The sequence below is a fragment of the Myxine glutinosa genome, chromosome 12 (assembly GCF_964187855.1).
Source record: "Myxine glutinosa chromosome 12, kmMyxGlut1.1, whole genome shotgun sequence".
Classification (NCBI taxonomy): Eukaryota; Metazoa; Chordata; class Myxini; order Myxiniformes; family Myxinidae; genus Myxine; species Myxine glutinosa.
In genome coordinates this window covers 23,370,263-23,388,730 of record NC_136272.1, presented here as the reverse complement: position 1 = coordinate 23,388,730, position 18,468 = coordinate 23,370,263, and the positions used below count along the sequence as shown (strand labels likewise).

At 43.6% G+C, this 18,468-nt stretch overlaps 1 protein-coding gene across 2 annotated transcripts in view; it reads left to right on the top strand.

The window, feature by feature from the left end:
• The window catches only part of LOC137438104 (apoptosis-stimulating of p53 protein 2), a 57,212-nt gene that overhangs the window by 20,777 nt on the left and 17,967 nt on the right, over window positions 1-18,468 (top strand). For both annotated transcript variants that reach the window (XR_013621059.1, XM_078766596.1), the window contains 8 exons: window positions 572-682; window positions 4,272-4,333; window positions 6,956-7,057; window positions 7,482-7,662; window positions 9,665-9,849; window positions 10,155-10,316; window positions 14,491-14,628; window positions 17,228-17,849. Coding sequence is in view for 1 of the 2 variants with exons in the window: in XM_078766596.1 (XP_078622722.1) it covers window positions 572-682; window positions 4,272-4,333; window positions 6,956-7,057; window positions 7,482-7,662; window positions 9,665-9,849; window positions 10,155-10,316; window positions 14,491-14,628; window positions 17,228-17,849 (1,563 nt within the window). In the remaining variant the exon portion in view is untranslated. The remainder of the gene's footprint in view (window positions 1-571; window positions 683-4,271; window positions 4,334-6,955; window positions 7,058-7,481; window positions 7,663-9,664; window positions 9,850-10,154; window positions 10,317-14,490; window positions 14,629-17,227; window positions 17,850-18,468) is intronic.

The following is an 18,468-nucleotide window of genomic DNA, read 5'->3' as shown; positions in this document are numbered from 1 at the left end:
AAGAATTGATTCTATTTTGGTGAAGATCTGGATCTGGATCCGGATACCAGAATTGTTTAAGTGATTATTCACCATTGAGAGATGGAGCCAAAAACAATGGCCAAAAACAAAAACAATATATACATCACAATGTGTCAAAAAGTCATGGACAGATTATGACAACTTGGTGAATGAGTTGGGTAGGTGACAAGAACAATCTGATTCGATTTTTGTTCAGGTCAGCAGACCCAGCCTATCAGTGGGATGCAAAACATAAACTGTTCAGCCTGGCAGAGGTATGCACTCTACCAAGTGCCATTCTTGTTTAATTATGGATTTGCAGAGACACGTACATTCTCTGTATTCATCAATTGCACTTTGTGGTCGTGCTTTGTGCTATATAATTACCCGCAACAGACCAAGCTAGTAATTAAATGATTCGCTGAGCAATTACAAGGCAAATGTAATATTTGACTTGAAGGTAGTTTCTTCTCTGCTGTGGCATGCACCTCTTGTGTTTCGTATGCTATGTACACCAAGCTCTACAAGAATGTGATATTTTCTGGTGTAATGCATATCTCATCACCGACAGACCGTGTCGTAAGCCATCAGGAGAGAATGCTGTCGCTGACACAGTGCGGTGGATCACGGCTTCCTGAAGTGAAATTTTACCTGCGCACTCAAAATGACACACCAGGTTTAAGTATGCATACGTTTTTGAGAATCTTTTTAACACATTAAATGTGTACATCTTATCGTTAAAAATAATAATAATGTAAAGCATGTTGTTTTTAAGCCAAAGTTATAATTGGAGGAAACATCCTTCAAAATGCAATGGAAGAGATGTAGTTTGTGGCAGCTAAATGAGGAATGCACAAAAAATGTAGAAAACAACTGTTTCGTTTTCCAGTTTTAGCACTGAACTGGTGTCTTGAGGTCACAGGTTCAAACCCCATCTACAATGTTAATATGTCCATTGTTTATTAATGTCCTTCAAATTAGTATAAAAGTACACGGATGTGCCCAAATGCCACTATGTTCAGAGATGTATGTATAAGCTCTCCCTGAGCATTACTACTCTAAATCTAACTATATATAAAGGCCTGGGCGATAATGTAAAAACTTGTATCACAATAATGGACCTCATCACGATTATCGTGATAATATGATAGTATAAGTAATGTAATTAGCACCTTGAGAACCATGCATACAAATAACAATTCTCATAAGAACAAACTGAATAGCCATGGAGTTATGTGTGTTTGTACTCTTTATTTCACAATTCTGCTGCAATTTGTTTAAAGTCAAACCTCATTTTTCGGGACAAAATCTCTTTGCTCCATTTGTAGAGTGACTGGACAAGCAGTTTGCAAAGCAGTTGATATGGAATGTCTGGCTTGGCAAGCGATAGCAAGCAGCATGCTAACGGAACACACCCAGTAAGGTGCATGCTAACTGAACAAACCGAGCATTTCGCGTGCTAACGGAACACACCGAGCAAGGTGCATGCCAACGGAACACACCGGGCAAGGTGCATGCTAACGGAACACACCGAGCAAGGTGCAGGCTAATGGAACACACCGAGCAAGGTGCATGCTAACGGAACAAACTGAGCATTCCGCGTGTTAACGGAACACACCAAGCAATCCGCGTGCTAACGGAACACACCGAGCATTCCACGTGCTAATGGAACACACTGAGCAAGGTGCATGCTAATTGGGACAATTGTGAAGAAAGTCATATTTGACTATCTTCAGGCATTTAAAATAACGCCTTTAATGTGGATCTTCTTGAATAATAAATTCCAAGCAATCCCATGTCGTGACAAAAATGGAATAAACAAACATATAAATGAAACGCACAACACCAACTTGCCTGCTCCATTCGGTCCAACGAGAATGGTGAGGAGAAAAGAACAGGATGACTTGCTTGTCCTTATCTTCAGTGACAAAACACCGCACACCGAGGACGCTCGTATTCTTGATCTTTGACATGATGTTGCCTTGAGTGCTTAACTTTGCGCACAGACAAAGCGAACTCAAACGCATCGCCAATTTCGACACCGGAAGCACTTTTGGTGCCTAGAGTAGTTGGTTGTTTATTTCTTAATGATATACCATGTAACTTACATCTTTGAGAATATACATTCCATATATCACCCAAGCCTGATGTTGGCTTAATGGTTAGGGTGCTCGCTTGGGATTCCAATGGTCCTGAGTTCAAATCCCGGTCGGTTGTTGAATTAACACCAGGTCGGGTTGATTCGGCCTGTCATCCTTCTGAGGTCAGCAAAATGAGAACCAGCTTACTGGGATGAATGAGCCATTTGAGTGTCCTGCGTCGGAGTGACGCCCCGATCAGGATTGTGCCCATTAGTCAAGAAACTGCTTCGGCAGCCATATGCATTTGACTCAGGAGTGGCCATCACATCATCGTATTATGTCACCTGCTTTATTTTATAGCACTGCATTTATTATGGGTTTATCTTTTGAGAGAAACTACACACACTAAACGCAGCCAATACACCGTCTATATCCGGGTATACATACAGGTGACCCTCGTATAACGCGTGGGATGGTAACACGTAAACCCCAGTTCTCCAAATAAACGCCGTGTTATCCAAAAAGGTGTTATATGGGCGATATTTAGCATGTGACCATCAGGGTTATGTTCCCAACAGGGAAGATTTCAACCTTTAAAGGTTGAAGACTTGTATAAAAACCTCAAAAAAGCAGTAAACAATGCACAAATAAAACATTAATAAGTGTTCCCATGATTTTGGTTGCATACAGTACATATTACTTGTGGCAGGATTATTCAGGTGTGGCAGGCTGTCCAGTTGAGGTTGAAGGCTCAGAAGAAGAAGTGAAGGCTATTCGCTTGGGATTTTTTTTTTTTTTTGAAGAACATCATGGAGACTTGAGTGGCTGCCTTTATTTTCTGTTTGTGAACCTCCTTGTAACATTTCAGGGCATTCTCCATCTCCCGCCGCCCCTTGGGAACTTCTCATGCAGTCAGGATCATGTTCATCAAACATGGCCTTGGCTTCATTGACCAACTTTGCAGAATAGCCTGCTTTGAGAGCTTAATCAACCAACAACCTTAAGCTATGACCTTCGTCATGGGGGTTTTTAACAGGCTCAACCTCGTCAGGACTTGATTCTGATTCCTCTCTGATGCGCTCCTCCTCCAGAGCCAGAAGATCTTCATTGCTCAGCTCCTCCCTATTGGAGAGAAGCAAATCCTCAATATCATCTTTGTCGACCTCCTCAAATCCCACTTGCTGGGGCATGTCCACAATCTGTTGCTTGCTTCGCTGACTTCAGTCTCTGTGAAACCTCTAAACTCAATCACTGTCTCAGGCCAGAGTTTCCTCCTCTCTCCATTGATCCACTGATAAGTGACTCCATCCCAGGCATCGCTGGTGATATCAATGGCCATCTTGATGTTAAACTGGTGCCATAATGTCTTGATGGTGATCTCATCATCTGCAACACTTTCCTTGATAAGCCTGGAAAAGGTTCGACAGAGGTAACAGTCTTTAAAAGCTGCTATGACGTTTATGAATTGCTGTGAATTTTGCTCTGAAAGCTGCTATTAATTAAAATGTATTTTAATTAAAATTATTAAATAATTAAAATTAATTTAAAAATTAAAATTATTAATTACATTTTTAAAATGTTGTAGCGAAAACGTGTTATCAGAACACGTGTTATACGAGTCACCCATATTATATATATATATATATATATATATATATACATATACACACACACACACACACGTTCCCTTATGAGGACCTTCAACACAGGTGGCCATTCGGCCCATAAAAGCCCGTGCAATGTTTGCCAACACATGGTCCTTTGTCCGTGCTCTATGCTTTTAAAATGCTGAGCATGGAGCAAGGAAGCACAAGGTACCACTTTTAAAGTCTTTGGTATGAGTCTGCCGGGGTTCAAACCAACGACCTCCCAGACTCAGACCCTCAAAGCACTATGCCACCGAGTCTGGTTGTATAAAGCGGTAAAGCATGTTTTATTCGAATTTGGTCAAGATTTTCCAAAAGGTTTAAGTGAGCGCTGAAATTAGCTTGTTCCTTAAAGGCCACAAAATGGAGTTGCTTCATGTTATTTTATCATCTTGCCAGCATGCTGTTGAATGATGTACTTGTAGGCCAAATATGTTTTATTTTTCAATAAGATTAAAGCAATCAGTTTTTAATTCCTGTTTATAGGTTTCTTTTTATCATCCATGTGATGCTCCTTTTAAATTGGCCTGTTTGTGTTGGACAGATAAGAATCGTCCCATTTTAAAAGGTGCCACCGAGCCAGGAAGTTCCTCCTTTTCCAATGGGGTGAGTGTTATTGCAAGGTGTGATGCAAGATATTTCCGTCTTATCTGTCACTTGTACACAGCCACACACACTTCCCCCAGCGGCGTGGGCGTAATTGCTTGTTCGTAGGTGGGCTTCATTCAGCAGCTGCTTCCCACTTGCTCCAGGAGTGATCCTTGCTCAGGAGGAACCATCTGTTCCTCAGATAGGCTGACTAACTCCTGCAATTCGGTTTGCCTAAGCTCTTGGTATTCCTTTTTGGTGGTTCTTATGGTTCTTATCCCCAAATTATGCTTCAAGAATAAAAAGCACGAGTGTTACGAAGCACCGAAGATCACACACATTGAATATTGAAGGAACAGTGAAGGTAACTCGGTTTAATTTGTCAAAGATTGTGATACGATGCTTTGTCACTGGTTAATATCACGTAACTCAATGATTAATTGTTTTTGTCAACGCTGCATGCTCCTTGGGAGGTTTTTGTGTTTTTGGACTTTGTGCTCCAATGGAATGCTGGGAAACGAATGGAGGCTTTTAAGATAAGAAACAGCTTTTGTGGTTGCTTTTTGTTTCTTATAGTCAGGTTCACTATGTTTTTTCGTTCAAAATCATGGTAGATTAGCAAACCTATACATTTTTGGAAACGTTATTACATGGAAAATCTGAAAATCAATGTTTACATTTGCCAATTCCGACCAATTCGATTCGACCAATTCGACCAATCGACCAATTCCATTCGACCAATTCCATTCGACCAATTCGACCATTCGACCAATCGCTTCGATCGACCATTCGACCATTCGATCGATTCGATTCGATTCATCGAATTCGATTCGACCAATTCGATTTGCCAATCAATTTGACCGACCTTTGCTTGTGTGGAACGGACTGTGAAAACGATGCGGACTATATTGTCGGATACGACACACAGGACAGTGATGACGAACTCTAAATGGCATATTCTGTAATCGTGTATGTTTGATGCCATTGACTGCCTGTGTATATTTTGTCATTGACCGCCTGTGTAGATGTGAAGTTATACTGACTGCATGTGTATACATGATTTTGCTGACTGCCTGTGTATGTTTGGTGATATGAATTATTGTGACACATTTTGATGTTATTAACTGCCTGTACAAAATGATAACATGTATTTGATTATGCAACTTATCGCGAATATAAAGACAGTATTTTGCAATTCAAAACCTTTGATTCGTGTCTTACCATTCCCCATAGCACTAATTTGATACTTTCATTGGATTCCTTGTCCCTGAAAATATAGGTTTAGTATATTTTTTAAAGTTTTTAGGGTAATTAGAGGCAGAAATAGAACAAAATATGTATTTTACAGTGGCCATTTTGAAAATCCAAAATGGCCGCCATACAGGTATCTCTCCAAATGTAAACATTGATTTTTAGTTTCCTTATGCTATAACCTTTCCAAAAATGTATAGGTTTGCTAATCTACCATGATTTTGAACGAAATATAATTTATTGACATAGTGAACCTGACTATTAGGCAATTCAGGCCATGAAATCTGTCTTTATGATCATGCTATGATTGATTCGTTTTGAGTAATGCTGTTTCTCTGGTTTTGTGAGGTGGAAAAAAAGATATGAGATTGTGGGAATTCCTCCAATTGTGCTGTCAATCTCAAACGTAGGTTCATATACATACATGTCCGCATGTCGTTTGCTTTCTCGAGATGTTCATCCTTTCTTTTCTCTTATTTATTTATTTTATCCGTGGATTTTCTACCTTAGCCTACAACCCGTTAACATTGTTGTAAAAACCAATTGGTGAAAGAAAAACACGGACGTGGTGCGGAAAGTGCGCAGATCTAGCCTATTGGGATTTATAGTTCCTTTGTGTCGGAAAGATGATTTCGGTCTTCATTGTTTAATAATTGCGTGTTTTTTTTTTTTTGTAGAACCTTTTTCTTTTTCCTTGATTGACCCAATCACCAATATCATCATCATCTTTTGTGTAATACGAAGACCAAAGCTATGTACACACTCCCGTAGTTGTGGCCCGACGAAGCATCTCCACAGCATTTACAAACTGTTTTTTTTTTTTTTCTGTTCTCAGTTTTGTCACCAGAGAATCCCAAGGGCCGTCTATTAGTTCCATATTCATGGGCAGGGGCATCACTTTAACCCATTGGCTACAATAGGCCACTTTATAATGACGAGCCTATTTTTCTACATGTGCCACTGTGCTAAATGTTTTATTGAGGGTTGGGGGGGGGGGGGGGCTGGATGGATCTGAAGTTTGAGGGAGCCCTGACCCCGGATTTTTTGATTAACTAGCGACACCTCACGGGAGAGCCGATGGGCATGGTGGTGGGAGGGGGCAGAGGAAGGGTTAAATTGTGAAAAATAAAAATTGAAATAAGGGAGGAGTTTGCAGAGAAAATATAGGATTGGGAATTGTCAAAGGGAGGGGACGTCAAATATTGCAAAAATGCTTTTGCATTCATAGATGGACCATAATAAGTTTTGTTCTGTTTTCCTGGAAATTTATTTGGTCTTCACCTCTTAAACTTCCATCGGTCACCAGAGAATCCCAAGGAACTTGCGGAACTATTACCTTTCATGCTGACCTATTGGTTCTCCACCTTTTCTTGTTTTTCTTTTCTGTAGGTTCCTGAGCCTGGCATGGATCCGACTCGACACGACCTGCAGGAAATGGTTCATTGGCAGCAGCAGCAGATTGTGACTCGACAGTTGCTTTTGTCTTCCAGGGTGAGGATCTGATAAGTGAGAACCTGCTTTTGATCTTAACTGGTACTTCTGGGCTGAAATGGTATAACGACGACGTCGGTGGTTGCATGACAATCACTGTGGTTAAATATAACCTTCCGCGAAGTAAGAACGATTTGTTATTATTCAGATGGTTGTTCATATAATTGAGAAAAAAAAAATCTGCTTCTCGTATCCAATGTGGTCTTCACGTTATTGCAACTTGACATTTTGTGATTGTCCAAGAGCGATGAATTTAACTGCTGTCTGTTGGTGTTCTCCATACAAACAAACAGCAAGCAAAATGTATATTTATCCTTCCTTACACTCAAGGAAATGAGCTGATATGTCGTCGTGTTTTTAATTTTTATTCTGTACAATACCAATGTTCATAAGGTTGTGTTCCTTTCATCGGAAATCGTCACAGGAAGAGCATGTGGCACTGCTTCAAAAGGAAATGAAGCAACGGCGAAGGCAAAAGCAGGCGGTGAGGGAAAGCCGACTCCAAGACTTGCACGAGACCGTGGCGGCCCAAGAAGCACACCTTCAGCGATTGCGTGGCTTCAAGAGCCAGATTGAGCACCAACAAGCCACTAATGATGTGTTGGGTATGCTTTCGTGCTGTGATTCGTGTTTTGTGATTCGTGTGATTCGTGCTGTGATTTGGCACTTTATCCAAATGTATTCACTTCGCATCAGCAATGCAATAATTTTACATTGATACAGTGCTGAGGTATTTATGATTGTATGCATTAGCACAACATATTGTCACATGTATGGCCCCCACCAAAAAAACCGCAAGCGATCTTAGAGAGAAGCTGCACATGTCAGGAATTATAATCCTGCAGATATGGTGTTAGCCTGGTGTTGGCTTAGCGGTTAGGGGGCCGGCTTGGGATCCTAGGATCCTGGGTTCGAATCCTGGTCGATCGCTGAATTAAATTAACGCCAGGGGGGTTGACTCAGCCTGTCATCGTTCCGAGGTCGGCAAATTGAGTACCAGCTTGCCTGGGATGAATGATCCCGGTGTGTACCCCGGTTTAGAATAGGTACACCGTATCCCTGCGCATCGTAAGAGGCGACTAAGGGTTGGCGTCAGGAAGGGCATCCGGCCATAAAAACATTACCTCGACCAGGGAACCATGATTGTCATGGGGCCCGCAAGGCTAACCCCTGCTTTAGCGGGGAAAATGGCCTTAAAACGATCATTCATTCATATTCAGATAGCTGGCTTAAGGTTAAATCTGGATGAGGCATTGCCGAGCAGATTACGTCGCATCAGACTCTGAACGTAGTCTTGAACAGCATCAGTTAGAATTAAGAAATTCCCCAATTTATACCTGCAAGGGTTACGAACCATGAACGAGAATCGTCAGCTCAGGAAAGATGACAGGAACTCAACACATGCGCAGCCTTTGAGGAATGATTAATTAATTATATTGGCACAGGACAAGCGGCATGAAATCCTGGACAAAAGACAGACACAAAGCACGCTAACTTAATATATTAGCAAACTAAACCCATTGGTGCGAAAGTCGCACATTCACATAGAACTGGGCCAAAAGATAATGTGCTTCAAGTCTCGCAGGATGCAGGCAAGAACCCCAGGAGGGCAGGTGTGAATCAGGTGAGCAGGAACACCCACGAGGACGCCTCAGGAGGGTTCGTTCGATCGTGCCACAAAGTCCTAGTGAGACCGAGTCCGGTGGCTCGGTGGCTTTTACAAAATGCCTCCGTGCCGTCACAAGTTAATGCCCTCGGGGCATTTCCATCAATCTCGCGAGGGCCATCAGCCAATGATTACCGGCGCCTGCATCGGCATCACCCTGATCGATAGAGGCAGAGCCATCTTCCCTTGTCGCCAGCCAGAACTCATGCTTTTCTAAGCGACTGAGGCCGGACAGTGTGCTTTGCACAGACCCTAACCCGGTTCCTGGCCGGTTCCACACATGGGGAACATGTGACCAGGACATCCATACTACCCTGGCTACACTAAAATGACTAGACCCATCCTCCCAACTGGACCAATCACATGTCCTTAATACATGGTTCAAAAGTCCTATAAACTTCACCCAATCACGTGCCCTTAATTGCTTTGAAACACCTCTAAAGTACGTGAACCCAAACAATGCTAAGGCCTTAATTTCTAGCTACTGCCTCTTGCCACACAAAAGTTACGTAACAATATATTTTGAAACGGAATATGTTTTGACAGCGAAAGTAGGTGAAACAGGTAGATAGATGTACATGCACTATGACGTCACGTTGCAATTGTTGGAGATTTTATAATGGCTTTAACAAATTACTCGGAGTTTTTAATTAGCAACTTATTATAATTCCTTCCCTTGTGCCATGGTGCATCTGTTTGTTGTCCTCTCACTGTCTTCTCTTTGCCTCATTTTGTCGGTTGATCCATTGCTCTTCCATGATCCTCGCCAACTGTGTATGAATAATTAAAACTTTCATATTATAATAATGTTATGCCGGTTATGGTATTTCCTGTGAATTGCACCATTTGAAGCTGAAGCTATAAATTGAGTTGTGTAATATTTTGGTGATTGAACCAATTCCTTACTTTATGCTTCCCCCGCCCTTTAAAATTATCCGCAGCACTGGAAGTGCAGCAGGCTTCAGCATTGCATGCCCAAAGGAAACGGACTCTTGAAATTGCCATGGAAACGGTGCAGCAGCTAAAGCAGCAACTTGAGGCTGTGCGTCAAAGAATTGATCACAAGAATGATCTCGAGAATGATTCAAAATTAGCTGAGGCTGAACAACTACGGCTCAAACTGCGGGTATGAAACGTTTCAAACGATATGTTCTCGCTCGGAAAAGCCTAGCATCCTTATCCCCCCCCTCCTCCCCCATTGTTCAAACTACTGCAATCAGTTGTGTTATTATGCCTGAAAGTATAGGATGAATGATGCGTCTTTAGGAACATGATAGTTCACCCCAAACTGAAATCCATTGATGAAATGGGCTGAGGGAAAATGGTGTTGCTAATTTTATACTTGGTTCTGTTATCGACTCAAGTACATTGAAGTTTTCTGACAAAATCTGCTCCAATCCTAAATATGGATGTGTGTCGTGTTCTCTCAAGGCTGGGACTGAGAGGAACTCGAAGCAGCATGCAAAGCTTGAGCAGCAACAGGAGGTGCTGGCCAAGTTGGAGCACAAAGTGACTCTTGTGGATGAGGCCCTAAACGAGAAAGGTCAGGAGTTTCAGCGACACAAGGACAAAGCCCAGCAAAATAATGAAGCCGTGAGTTTACAAAACGCACCGATGTATTGTTTTATCCATGTGGGTCGTTCAAGTTGCCAAGTGCGATCCCGGCGAGTCACTTCAATGCTACCCCAACGACCAGCTGGTTCGGCCATCCCTGGTCGGATTACTGGTCTTTCCACTCCGATACCGTGCCGGTGGTACCGTTCTATCAGCTGATGCGTTCTGCCAATTGGTACGGCGCCTCATCTCCAATTCATGGCCTAGTGAGCCGAGAGACACAACATAAGCCCGATTGCGCCAACAAAATCGAGAGCATGAATGAAAACTGGATGTTTGGGTAAATGTAAACATGTCTTTTTTGAAGATGATTAACGGGAGTGCGCTCTACAGGCTGCTTTTGCAAGCCATGGCGATACAGTAGACAGCGCTCCAGTAGACTACGCTTCCCGGTGGCCTCACACCCTCATTTTAACTCGGATTCGATTTCTGTTTTCAATTTCTGGAAGTCACTAAAGTAGGTTAAGACTCGGTGAAAACAAATTTTGTGAAATGTGTGAATAATTCGAATCTATTTTAAAACAACCACGAGGCCGTGAATCGCTTTTAAAGGGGTACTATATGCTATGCATTGTACAGTTTGGCCTCGCGCCCTGTCCCCTTTGGGGAATGCTTATTCGTGGGGTCCACTCGACTTGTATTTACATTTTAACAGGTCCCTCGAGGTGCTCCATCAGAAATTAAAACAAATCTGGTGAAAAACGGAGGTTTTAAAATGAAATCACAAACAATACTTTTGGTAGATTAGAGATGATGGTGGGGCAGAGTGAACAGGTAAGGTCTTCCCTTTTACCAGGTGCCGTTGGCTATAGTTTCAGCTCCGACGTGCTGGGTGCCATTTCCTCACAAAAGATAGGATCGAGGTGGGTCGCTCAAGCGTGGTCGCAGAATGGTTGTGGATCCGAGCAATGTAGCCCCTAGATACTATGTCAATATTGACGATATGCAGCCACGTGTAACTGGATAACGTTTCTGAACCAGAACTGTCAATATCTTGGAACCACCTTTGGAGGCCATTTTTCCCTGCAGAGCAGGGGTTGGCCTTTTTTGGGCACCGTGGTCCCCTTTTTGAAGCAATGTTTTAAGGCCGGATGCCCTTCCTGCCACCAACCCTGTTGGTCGCCTCTTGCGACACACAGGGAATTACCAGTGAACTGGTACTCAATTTGCCGACCTCGGAAGGATGACAGGCTGAGTCAACCCCCCTGGCATTAATTCAGCGATTGACCGGGATTCGAACCCAGGATCCTAGGATCCCAAGCCGGCACCTTAACCGCTAAGCCAACACCAGGCTAACTGTCAATATCTTGGGATTTGTAAAAATTGTTAACTGTGTTTATTTGACGTCTGAAAGCAAAAATCGCCTAAATAAAAGGAATTTGTAGTCGTAAAATGTCTATATAATTATTACCTCCGCCACCGAAGGTGGATGGAGGTTATGTTTTCACCCCTGTCTGTCTATTTGGTACTTGGAAAAAAAACAAAGGTTTTTCAAGTATATTGGTTTGCTTGTTTGTCTGTCTGTGAACAAGATATCTCAAAAAGTTATGGACAGGTTCGGACGAAATTTGGCAGAGGTAGTGTATGTGACAAGGACGAAATTATTAGATTTTGGTGAAGATCGGGATCCGGCTAGTATAATTTTTTTAAGTGAATCTTCACCATTGGGAGATGGGGACAAAAACGATACATAGCAGGATATCTCAAAAAGTTTTACATACGGATTTGAACGAAACTTGGTGGAGAGGTTGTGTGTGTGACAAAGTCCAATCAGTTAGATTTTGGTGAAGATCTGAATATGGATTCAGATACGATAATTATTTAATTACCAAGTGATTATTCACCATTGAGAGAAAGGGCGAAAAGCGATAAATAACATGATATTTAAAAGGTTATAGACGAGTTATGACTAAAATTTGTGGATGAGTTGGTCACGTGACAAAAACAAGCCGATTAGATTTTGGTTCAGGTCCGAATCCAGATCCGGCCCATCAGTGGGATACAAAACGTAAACTGTTCAGCCTGGCCGAGGAATGCACTCTACAGAGTGCCGTTGTAGTTTTGTTTTATTTTATGAGCAAAACCCGAATATAGGTTGTTGTAAAAAGTCAAATCCACAACATTGTCCCAATGATAGGTTTAATGCAAATTCGAACTCTGACAACACCTGTAAAAATACGATCATGCAATATATCAGGATTATATAATCAAGGAGCCATTCCATTCGAATATACGCACCATTCGAGTCTACGCTGTCACACAGATTATATGTCACAGGAATGATCCGGAGCGATGGTCGTCCGAGTTCTTATAGGCGCCTCTCAGTGGTTGGAGAGAGCATAACACCTGGGTTCAACTTAGGTACAATTTCATTACAGAGGTGTTCAAAAATATATAAATAAAATGTAGGCCACTGAACTCTGCCATGTCAGACAGAGCAACAGTTCTTATCCTTCGTTCTTATTGTGGTAGATGCTAATAACTTCTGTTTTTACCTTGGATTTTTACCCTCACCAGAGTAGAGGGTATTGCGTTTGTCATGTTCTGTTTGTTCATCTGTTTGTCCACAGAGAATGTGCTAATGTAGGCCACAATCATCACCGAGTGAACCATTGTGCACATTCTGTTTTTTTCAACCGAGTACCTTTATAAAGTACTAGCAGAAGTACCCGGCATTGCCGGGCGGGGAAGGGGAGGGGAGGGGGGAGGGGAGGGGAACGGAACGGGGGGGGGAGGGTGAGGGGGTAGAGGGGAGGGGGGATGGGAGGGGCAGGGGGAGGGGCAGGGGTAGGGGGGAGGGGGAAAGGGGAAGGGGAGGGGAAAAGGGAGGGGGAGGGGGAAAAGGGAGGGGGGAGGGGGAAAAGGGAGGGGAGAGGGGGAAAAGGGAGGGGAGAGGAGGAAAAGGGAGGGGAGAGGGGGAAAAGGGAGGGGTGGGGGAGGGGGGAGGGTGGAGGAGGGGGGAGGGTGGAGGAGGGAGGGGAGAAGGGGGGGGTAGGGGGGGAGGGGGAAGGGAGGGGAAGAATGGAGGGGGGAGGGGGGAAGGGGGGAGGGAAGGGGAGGGCCACTCAACAATGACGTTGCAGTTCTCATGGTCGGAGAGCAGCACAACAATCGCGACATCATCCTGCATCTTCGCAACAGCACGAAGCGGATTTTGGAGACTCACCGATCCTGTGACCCACGCCCTCCAATACCGGCGTTGCCGGGCAGGGGAAGGGAGACCCGTACATTCCCAACCCATACATTCGCCCTCTCGACTCAAGCTCACTTGGACAAAAGCCTCGCACAAATTACACCGTGAAGGCCCAATGGTCATGTCTATGCCACAAATCAAGTACGTGAGCGAGTCGGGCGCACTGAATTGAAAATATATAGAACGCTCATACTCCGTGAAAACTGAAGCCGCCGTGTCGCCATCTTGGTCAGCACGACTCGACCAACTCGCTTCGCGGATCTCGTTTGTTTTGAACGTGTCCCAGATTTTAAAAGCCAGACAACTGTTAAAATGCCATTTTGTGCGGCAATAAACTGCTCCAATCGGTTACGGAAGGGTTGTGGAAAGACGTTTCACAGCTGTTTCAAAGACATTTAATTCATATCGCACAAAATCGACACAAAACACGATCGCATAAAAGGTGAAAAAACGCAATCGCTTTTCGCTCTGAATTACGTGTGACGTGTGACGGGATGGAACATCACGTGATCGCTCTGAGTGAATCAGTCTGGCGGCGGGGATGGAACATCACGTGATCGCTCTGAGCGAATCAGCGAGCTGCTCTGGCACCGGCTGAGATTAGCGGGTACTTCGCTGAAATGCGCCGAGGTAAATATGAATAAAAAATATGGATCTCGTCAAATATGGTCTCAGCCATGTTCGTCCCAGGCTCAATGGCCATGTCTATGCCAAATATCAAGCACGTGAGCCTCTCCGTTTCGGAGTCTATCGGTAACATTACACACACACACACAAACTGTTTTATATATATAGATGTACGGTACAATTAGAATGTGAGTACGTCTATAAAATACGTATGATAATGGATATCGGTAAGTTTTACTTTGTGCCTGGCACTCATCTCTCCATTACAATGAATGATTTGCTCCGAAGCACAAGTTTGTTGTTTCTGATTCTTGCAGTGCTTTTCCCTTGCAGGTCTCGGCCGCTCATCATGGAACGCGTCATGGCCAAGCAGGTCTGCATGTGTACCTTGCTAAACCAGACACTAGTGCAGTGTATAAAACACCCACTTCTCCATGCAAGACTATAACCGTGCCTCCTAATGAAGGCCAGGTGTGTTTTTTTTTTTTTTTTTCTGTATACTGAATCGAGGCTCGTGAAAGAGCTAACATTTATTTCACAAACAAATCAACCAGACAAACAAAATATACAAAAAGAGGGAGCGGAAGACAAGATGGGGAGAGAAGGGGAAGCACACAACCACAACATTTGAGAGCAGGGAGAAGTGCGGGAGGGAGAGGGCTTGGGGGCAGGAGGCGTGGGAAGGGGAGGGGGGGGGAGGGGGGAGAGGTATAAAACACAAGGGGACCGAAATTAGCGGGGGTAGAAAAGATCAAAGTTTTGGATGGGGGAGGATAAGAGATGGTGGTGAACAGCTGTTTTAAAGACCTGGAGGGTGGAGTGGGATTGAAGAGAGTGAGGGAGTTTGTTCCAGAGGCGGGAGAAAAGAGGAATGAAGGAGTGAAGGTGAGCAGAAAGTCTTGATTTTGGCAGTTTAACCATAAGAGGGTTGCAGGCAGATCTTGTGCGACCTGTAGGAATATTTGGGGGACAGAGCCCAGAGAGGGCTGGGGGGGCAAGGCCAGAGAGGAGTCTGTAGAAGACGGAAAGACCACCAACCTGCCTGCGGTGAGTGAGTGAAAGGCCCTTGGAGTTCGCTTCATCGTGGGAGATTCCAATGATTCTGAACGCTTTGATTTCAACAGCGTGAAGACGGGCTAGGTGTGAGGCAGGAGCACCAGACCAGAGGGGAGAGCAGTATTCCATTGAGCTGCGGATGAAAGCCTTGTATGTGGTGAGGAGCTCAGGTGTGCCAAGGAAGGACTTCGCACGATGGAGGATGCCCAGTCGGCGACTGGCTTTGGAGGCCAGATTTGAAATGTGGTTGTGGTCTATTGGTCTATTTTTGAGGAAAACAAACTCGAAAGCCATTTTCCATAAAAGGTTTATTTTGTCTCTTATATTGGAATTGTAGACGGTGGCTTTCAAATTGAGCCTCATGAGTGGTGTACAGAAGCGATTTTTTAAATAACAATAAATACAATGCACATTGAGGTGAAATTAGCTGCACATGGTGTGCAACGCGCACAAAGTAAAACGAGTGATCATTTAAATCCGTATGATGTCTAATAAATAAAGAAGATAAAAGCACACTTGACACTAGGCCGAGGCTTCAGACTTTGGGACGTTCACGAGGCTGCACCGTCAAATAAAGTGTTCCAACCCATCATATTTGATGGGCCTTTACTAGTGTGTGTATGTGTATATATATATATATATATATATATATATATATATTGTCGAGTCCGTAGCTAGTTAATACTAGTCTGGGATGGATGGGCCAAACCAGCTTAACTCCAGAGGCGATCAATTTTTGGCAGTTACTGGCGCGTGTGAGAGGGAAGAGCCATGAAGTGTTTAATTATATGAACACACGGGTTTATTCCTGAAACCCAAACACAACGCGACAAATAGAATGCGCAATAACGATTTATAAGAAAATAAGCACAGATGAACATACCGAAAATAAAGCTGAGGTCAAATTCTATATGAGGATCCTCCATTCAGACTCAACCACACACACAGGGTAAAGTAACCAAAATAAAAATATCCCCCTTTTGCACTTAGCTGGGTCCAATAGGTCCTTTTGGAAGGTTGGCGGCTGTTGAGCACAACTGAGCCACCCATGCGGGAAGATGGTGATGGCGATGGTGGCGGCGACAAAGCCGCCGTGCGTAACGAGGATGCCAAGGGCGTGAGGCGAGTAGCTAAGATGGCCCTCTTTGTGTTCTCCACTGTTTGGTGCACAGCACGGCCTCCAGCCCACCAAAGAGCCCAGCAGTCGATGCTCCTTCCGATCGTCATATAAAACTGCTCTCCTCACGGCAAACAAAAATGGGCTCCCACTCCGTCATCCGGCTTGTCACTCTGGGGGCGTGGCCTGCCGGCCTTGTCCCCCGCCCACCGTACCACGGTAGCTCCGCCTCTTCTGGGTGGGTCTTTTGCCGTAAGTGTCCAGGGAGCATGAATCACTTGACCGGGTCCTGCTTTGCTTGGCCGGCGGTTGTTATAATTTTAGGGATGGTCACAGAGGGATTCATGTACAGAGGAAATTAAGCTTAAACCCGACTACTAATTAACACACACACACACAAATTCTCATTCAGATGTGGAACCCAATTTTGATTGTAGAAATTACATCCCTGCTGTTTCATTGTAAAGGACACATTCTGAACAATATATCTCGCTAACAAGTTGCCGAGAGCCAAATGCTTGTTTTGTATTTCCCGTTCCATTTTCCCTTCCCACTTGAATTATGTTTTCTCTGTCTCTGTCTGTCTCTCCCACATTCTAATACCATACACAATATATGCAGATAGCCCCTTTTGGATCATGCTCATCCACTGTTATTTTATCTTCTATCATTATCCCATCTAGACTGATAGCACTACTTGTAAAAATCACAACCGTGTCTCCAATATAGGTGGTTAACTGGGTACATCTTCATTATTGTACTTCAGTGGAGATTGGAAAATAATTGGCTTTCGGTTGTCATCGTGCATTGGCTCGGAAAATTATCTGGTTTAGATATTGAATATTTACAAAATGGAGTTGTTTCTACAGCCCTGACGTATTCTGCCTCACCTTACAGGTGTCAAAAGAACCACCTGCACTTCCCAGAAAGCCAAAACATCTTGTGAGCTCTAAACTAGACATCATGCTGCTGAATTCCAGAACTCGTGTGACTCCAAAACTGCAACCTTTTACTACCCAGGCAACATCAAATATTGCACAATACCAGCAGAAAGGAAATTTGAAGTCTCCATCTTTAAAGCCACCAGAATTTGCCAGATCGAATGGGGAGAAGGCACTTAACCATTTAGCAGAAGATTCCATTAATGTCCAGGAAGCAGAAAAAGTGGTAAGGTTGGATTCTAATGCTTCATTCCCTTCTGGGCTTTTCCCAGAAGTACAAGATAAATCTTCTGGTGCACCTGAAATTTCAGATTCAGATAAAGTTTCATCAGACAACGTGGCTCGAGCAACACCGACACCTGTTCAGTATACGAAGTCCAATTTGCCTTCTTTGAGTTCGGCATCAGCTCATGCACAAAATATCAAATTACGAAGACAACAGCTTGTGGTCAAGGCCTTGCCAATTCCTTCAAGTGGAACCTTCTTTTCCGCCCACACACTTCCACTCCCTCCTGCTCGCAACTTCCAGGAGGCTGTACGCATCAGAACACAGGGGTCTAACGGCCTGATACAAGTTGGTGGGTAGTGCAGTTTTTTTCTCTGCCATCATATTATTTATATCTACAATATTGTTTGTGTTTATATATTGCTGCATTCAAAATTCCTGTTTTTGTTTTTTTTCAAATGAAATGTTTTTGTTTTTTCCAAAAATACCGCTCTGTGTAACATTTTGTAGCCAAGGCAATGTGGAAGGCCACCTGTGAAACAAATGCATTCTGACCACAAAGGCCACTTGAATCGAGAAAGAAAGAAGCCTTGTGACCTCTTGTTATTTTTTGCTCGTCCAGAAGCAGACAACTCGACAAAACCATCTGACTCACCTGGATTCAGACCCATTGTGCAGAATAAAGTCTTAATGGCTATTGTAAAATACAAAACTGGGATATGACGTCAATAGCTGCTAGTTAGTACATTGCAGTAAGTGCTCTCCATAAATAATGTTCATTTGGTGCTGAACCTGGAGCAACATGGCGATGGTAGTTATTAGCCCCCGTTGCACTTGGTCCAAAACGGGGGCTTATGGATTTGGTCTCGTCCATGCGTCCGCAACCATATCTCGGAGATGTATTGACCGATTTTTGTTCATACTTTGCGCAAAGACAATACATGACGGGATACATATGCACATCATTTTGT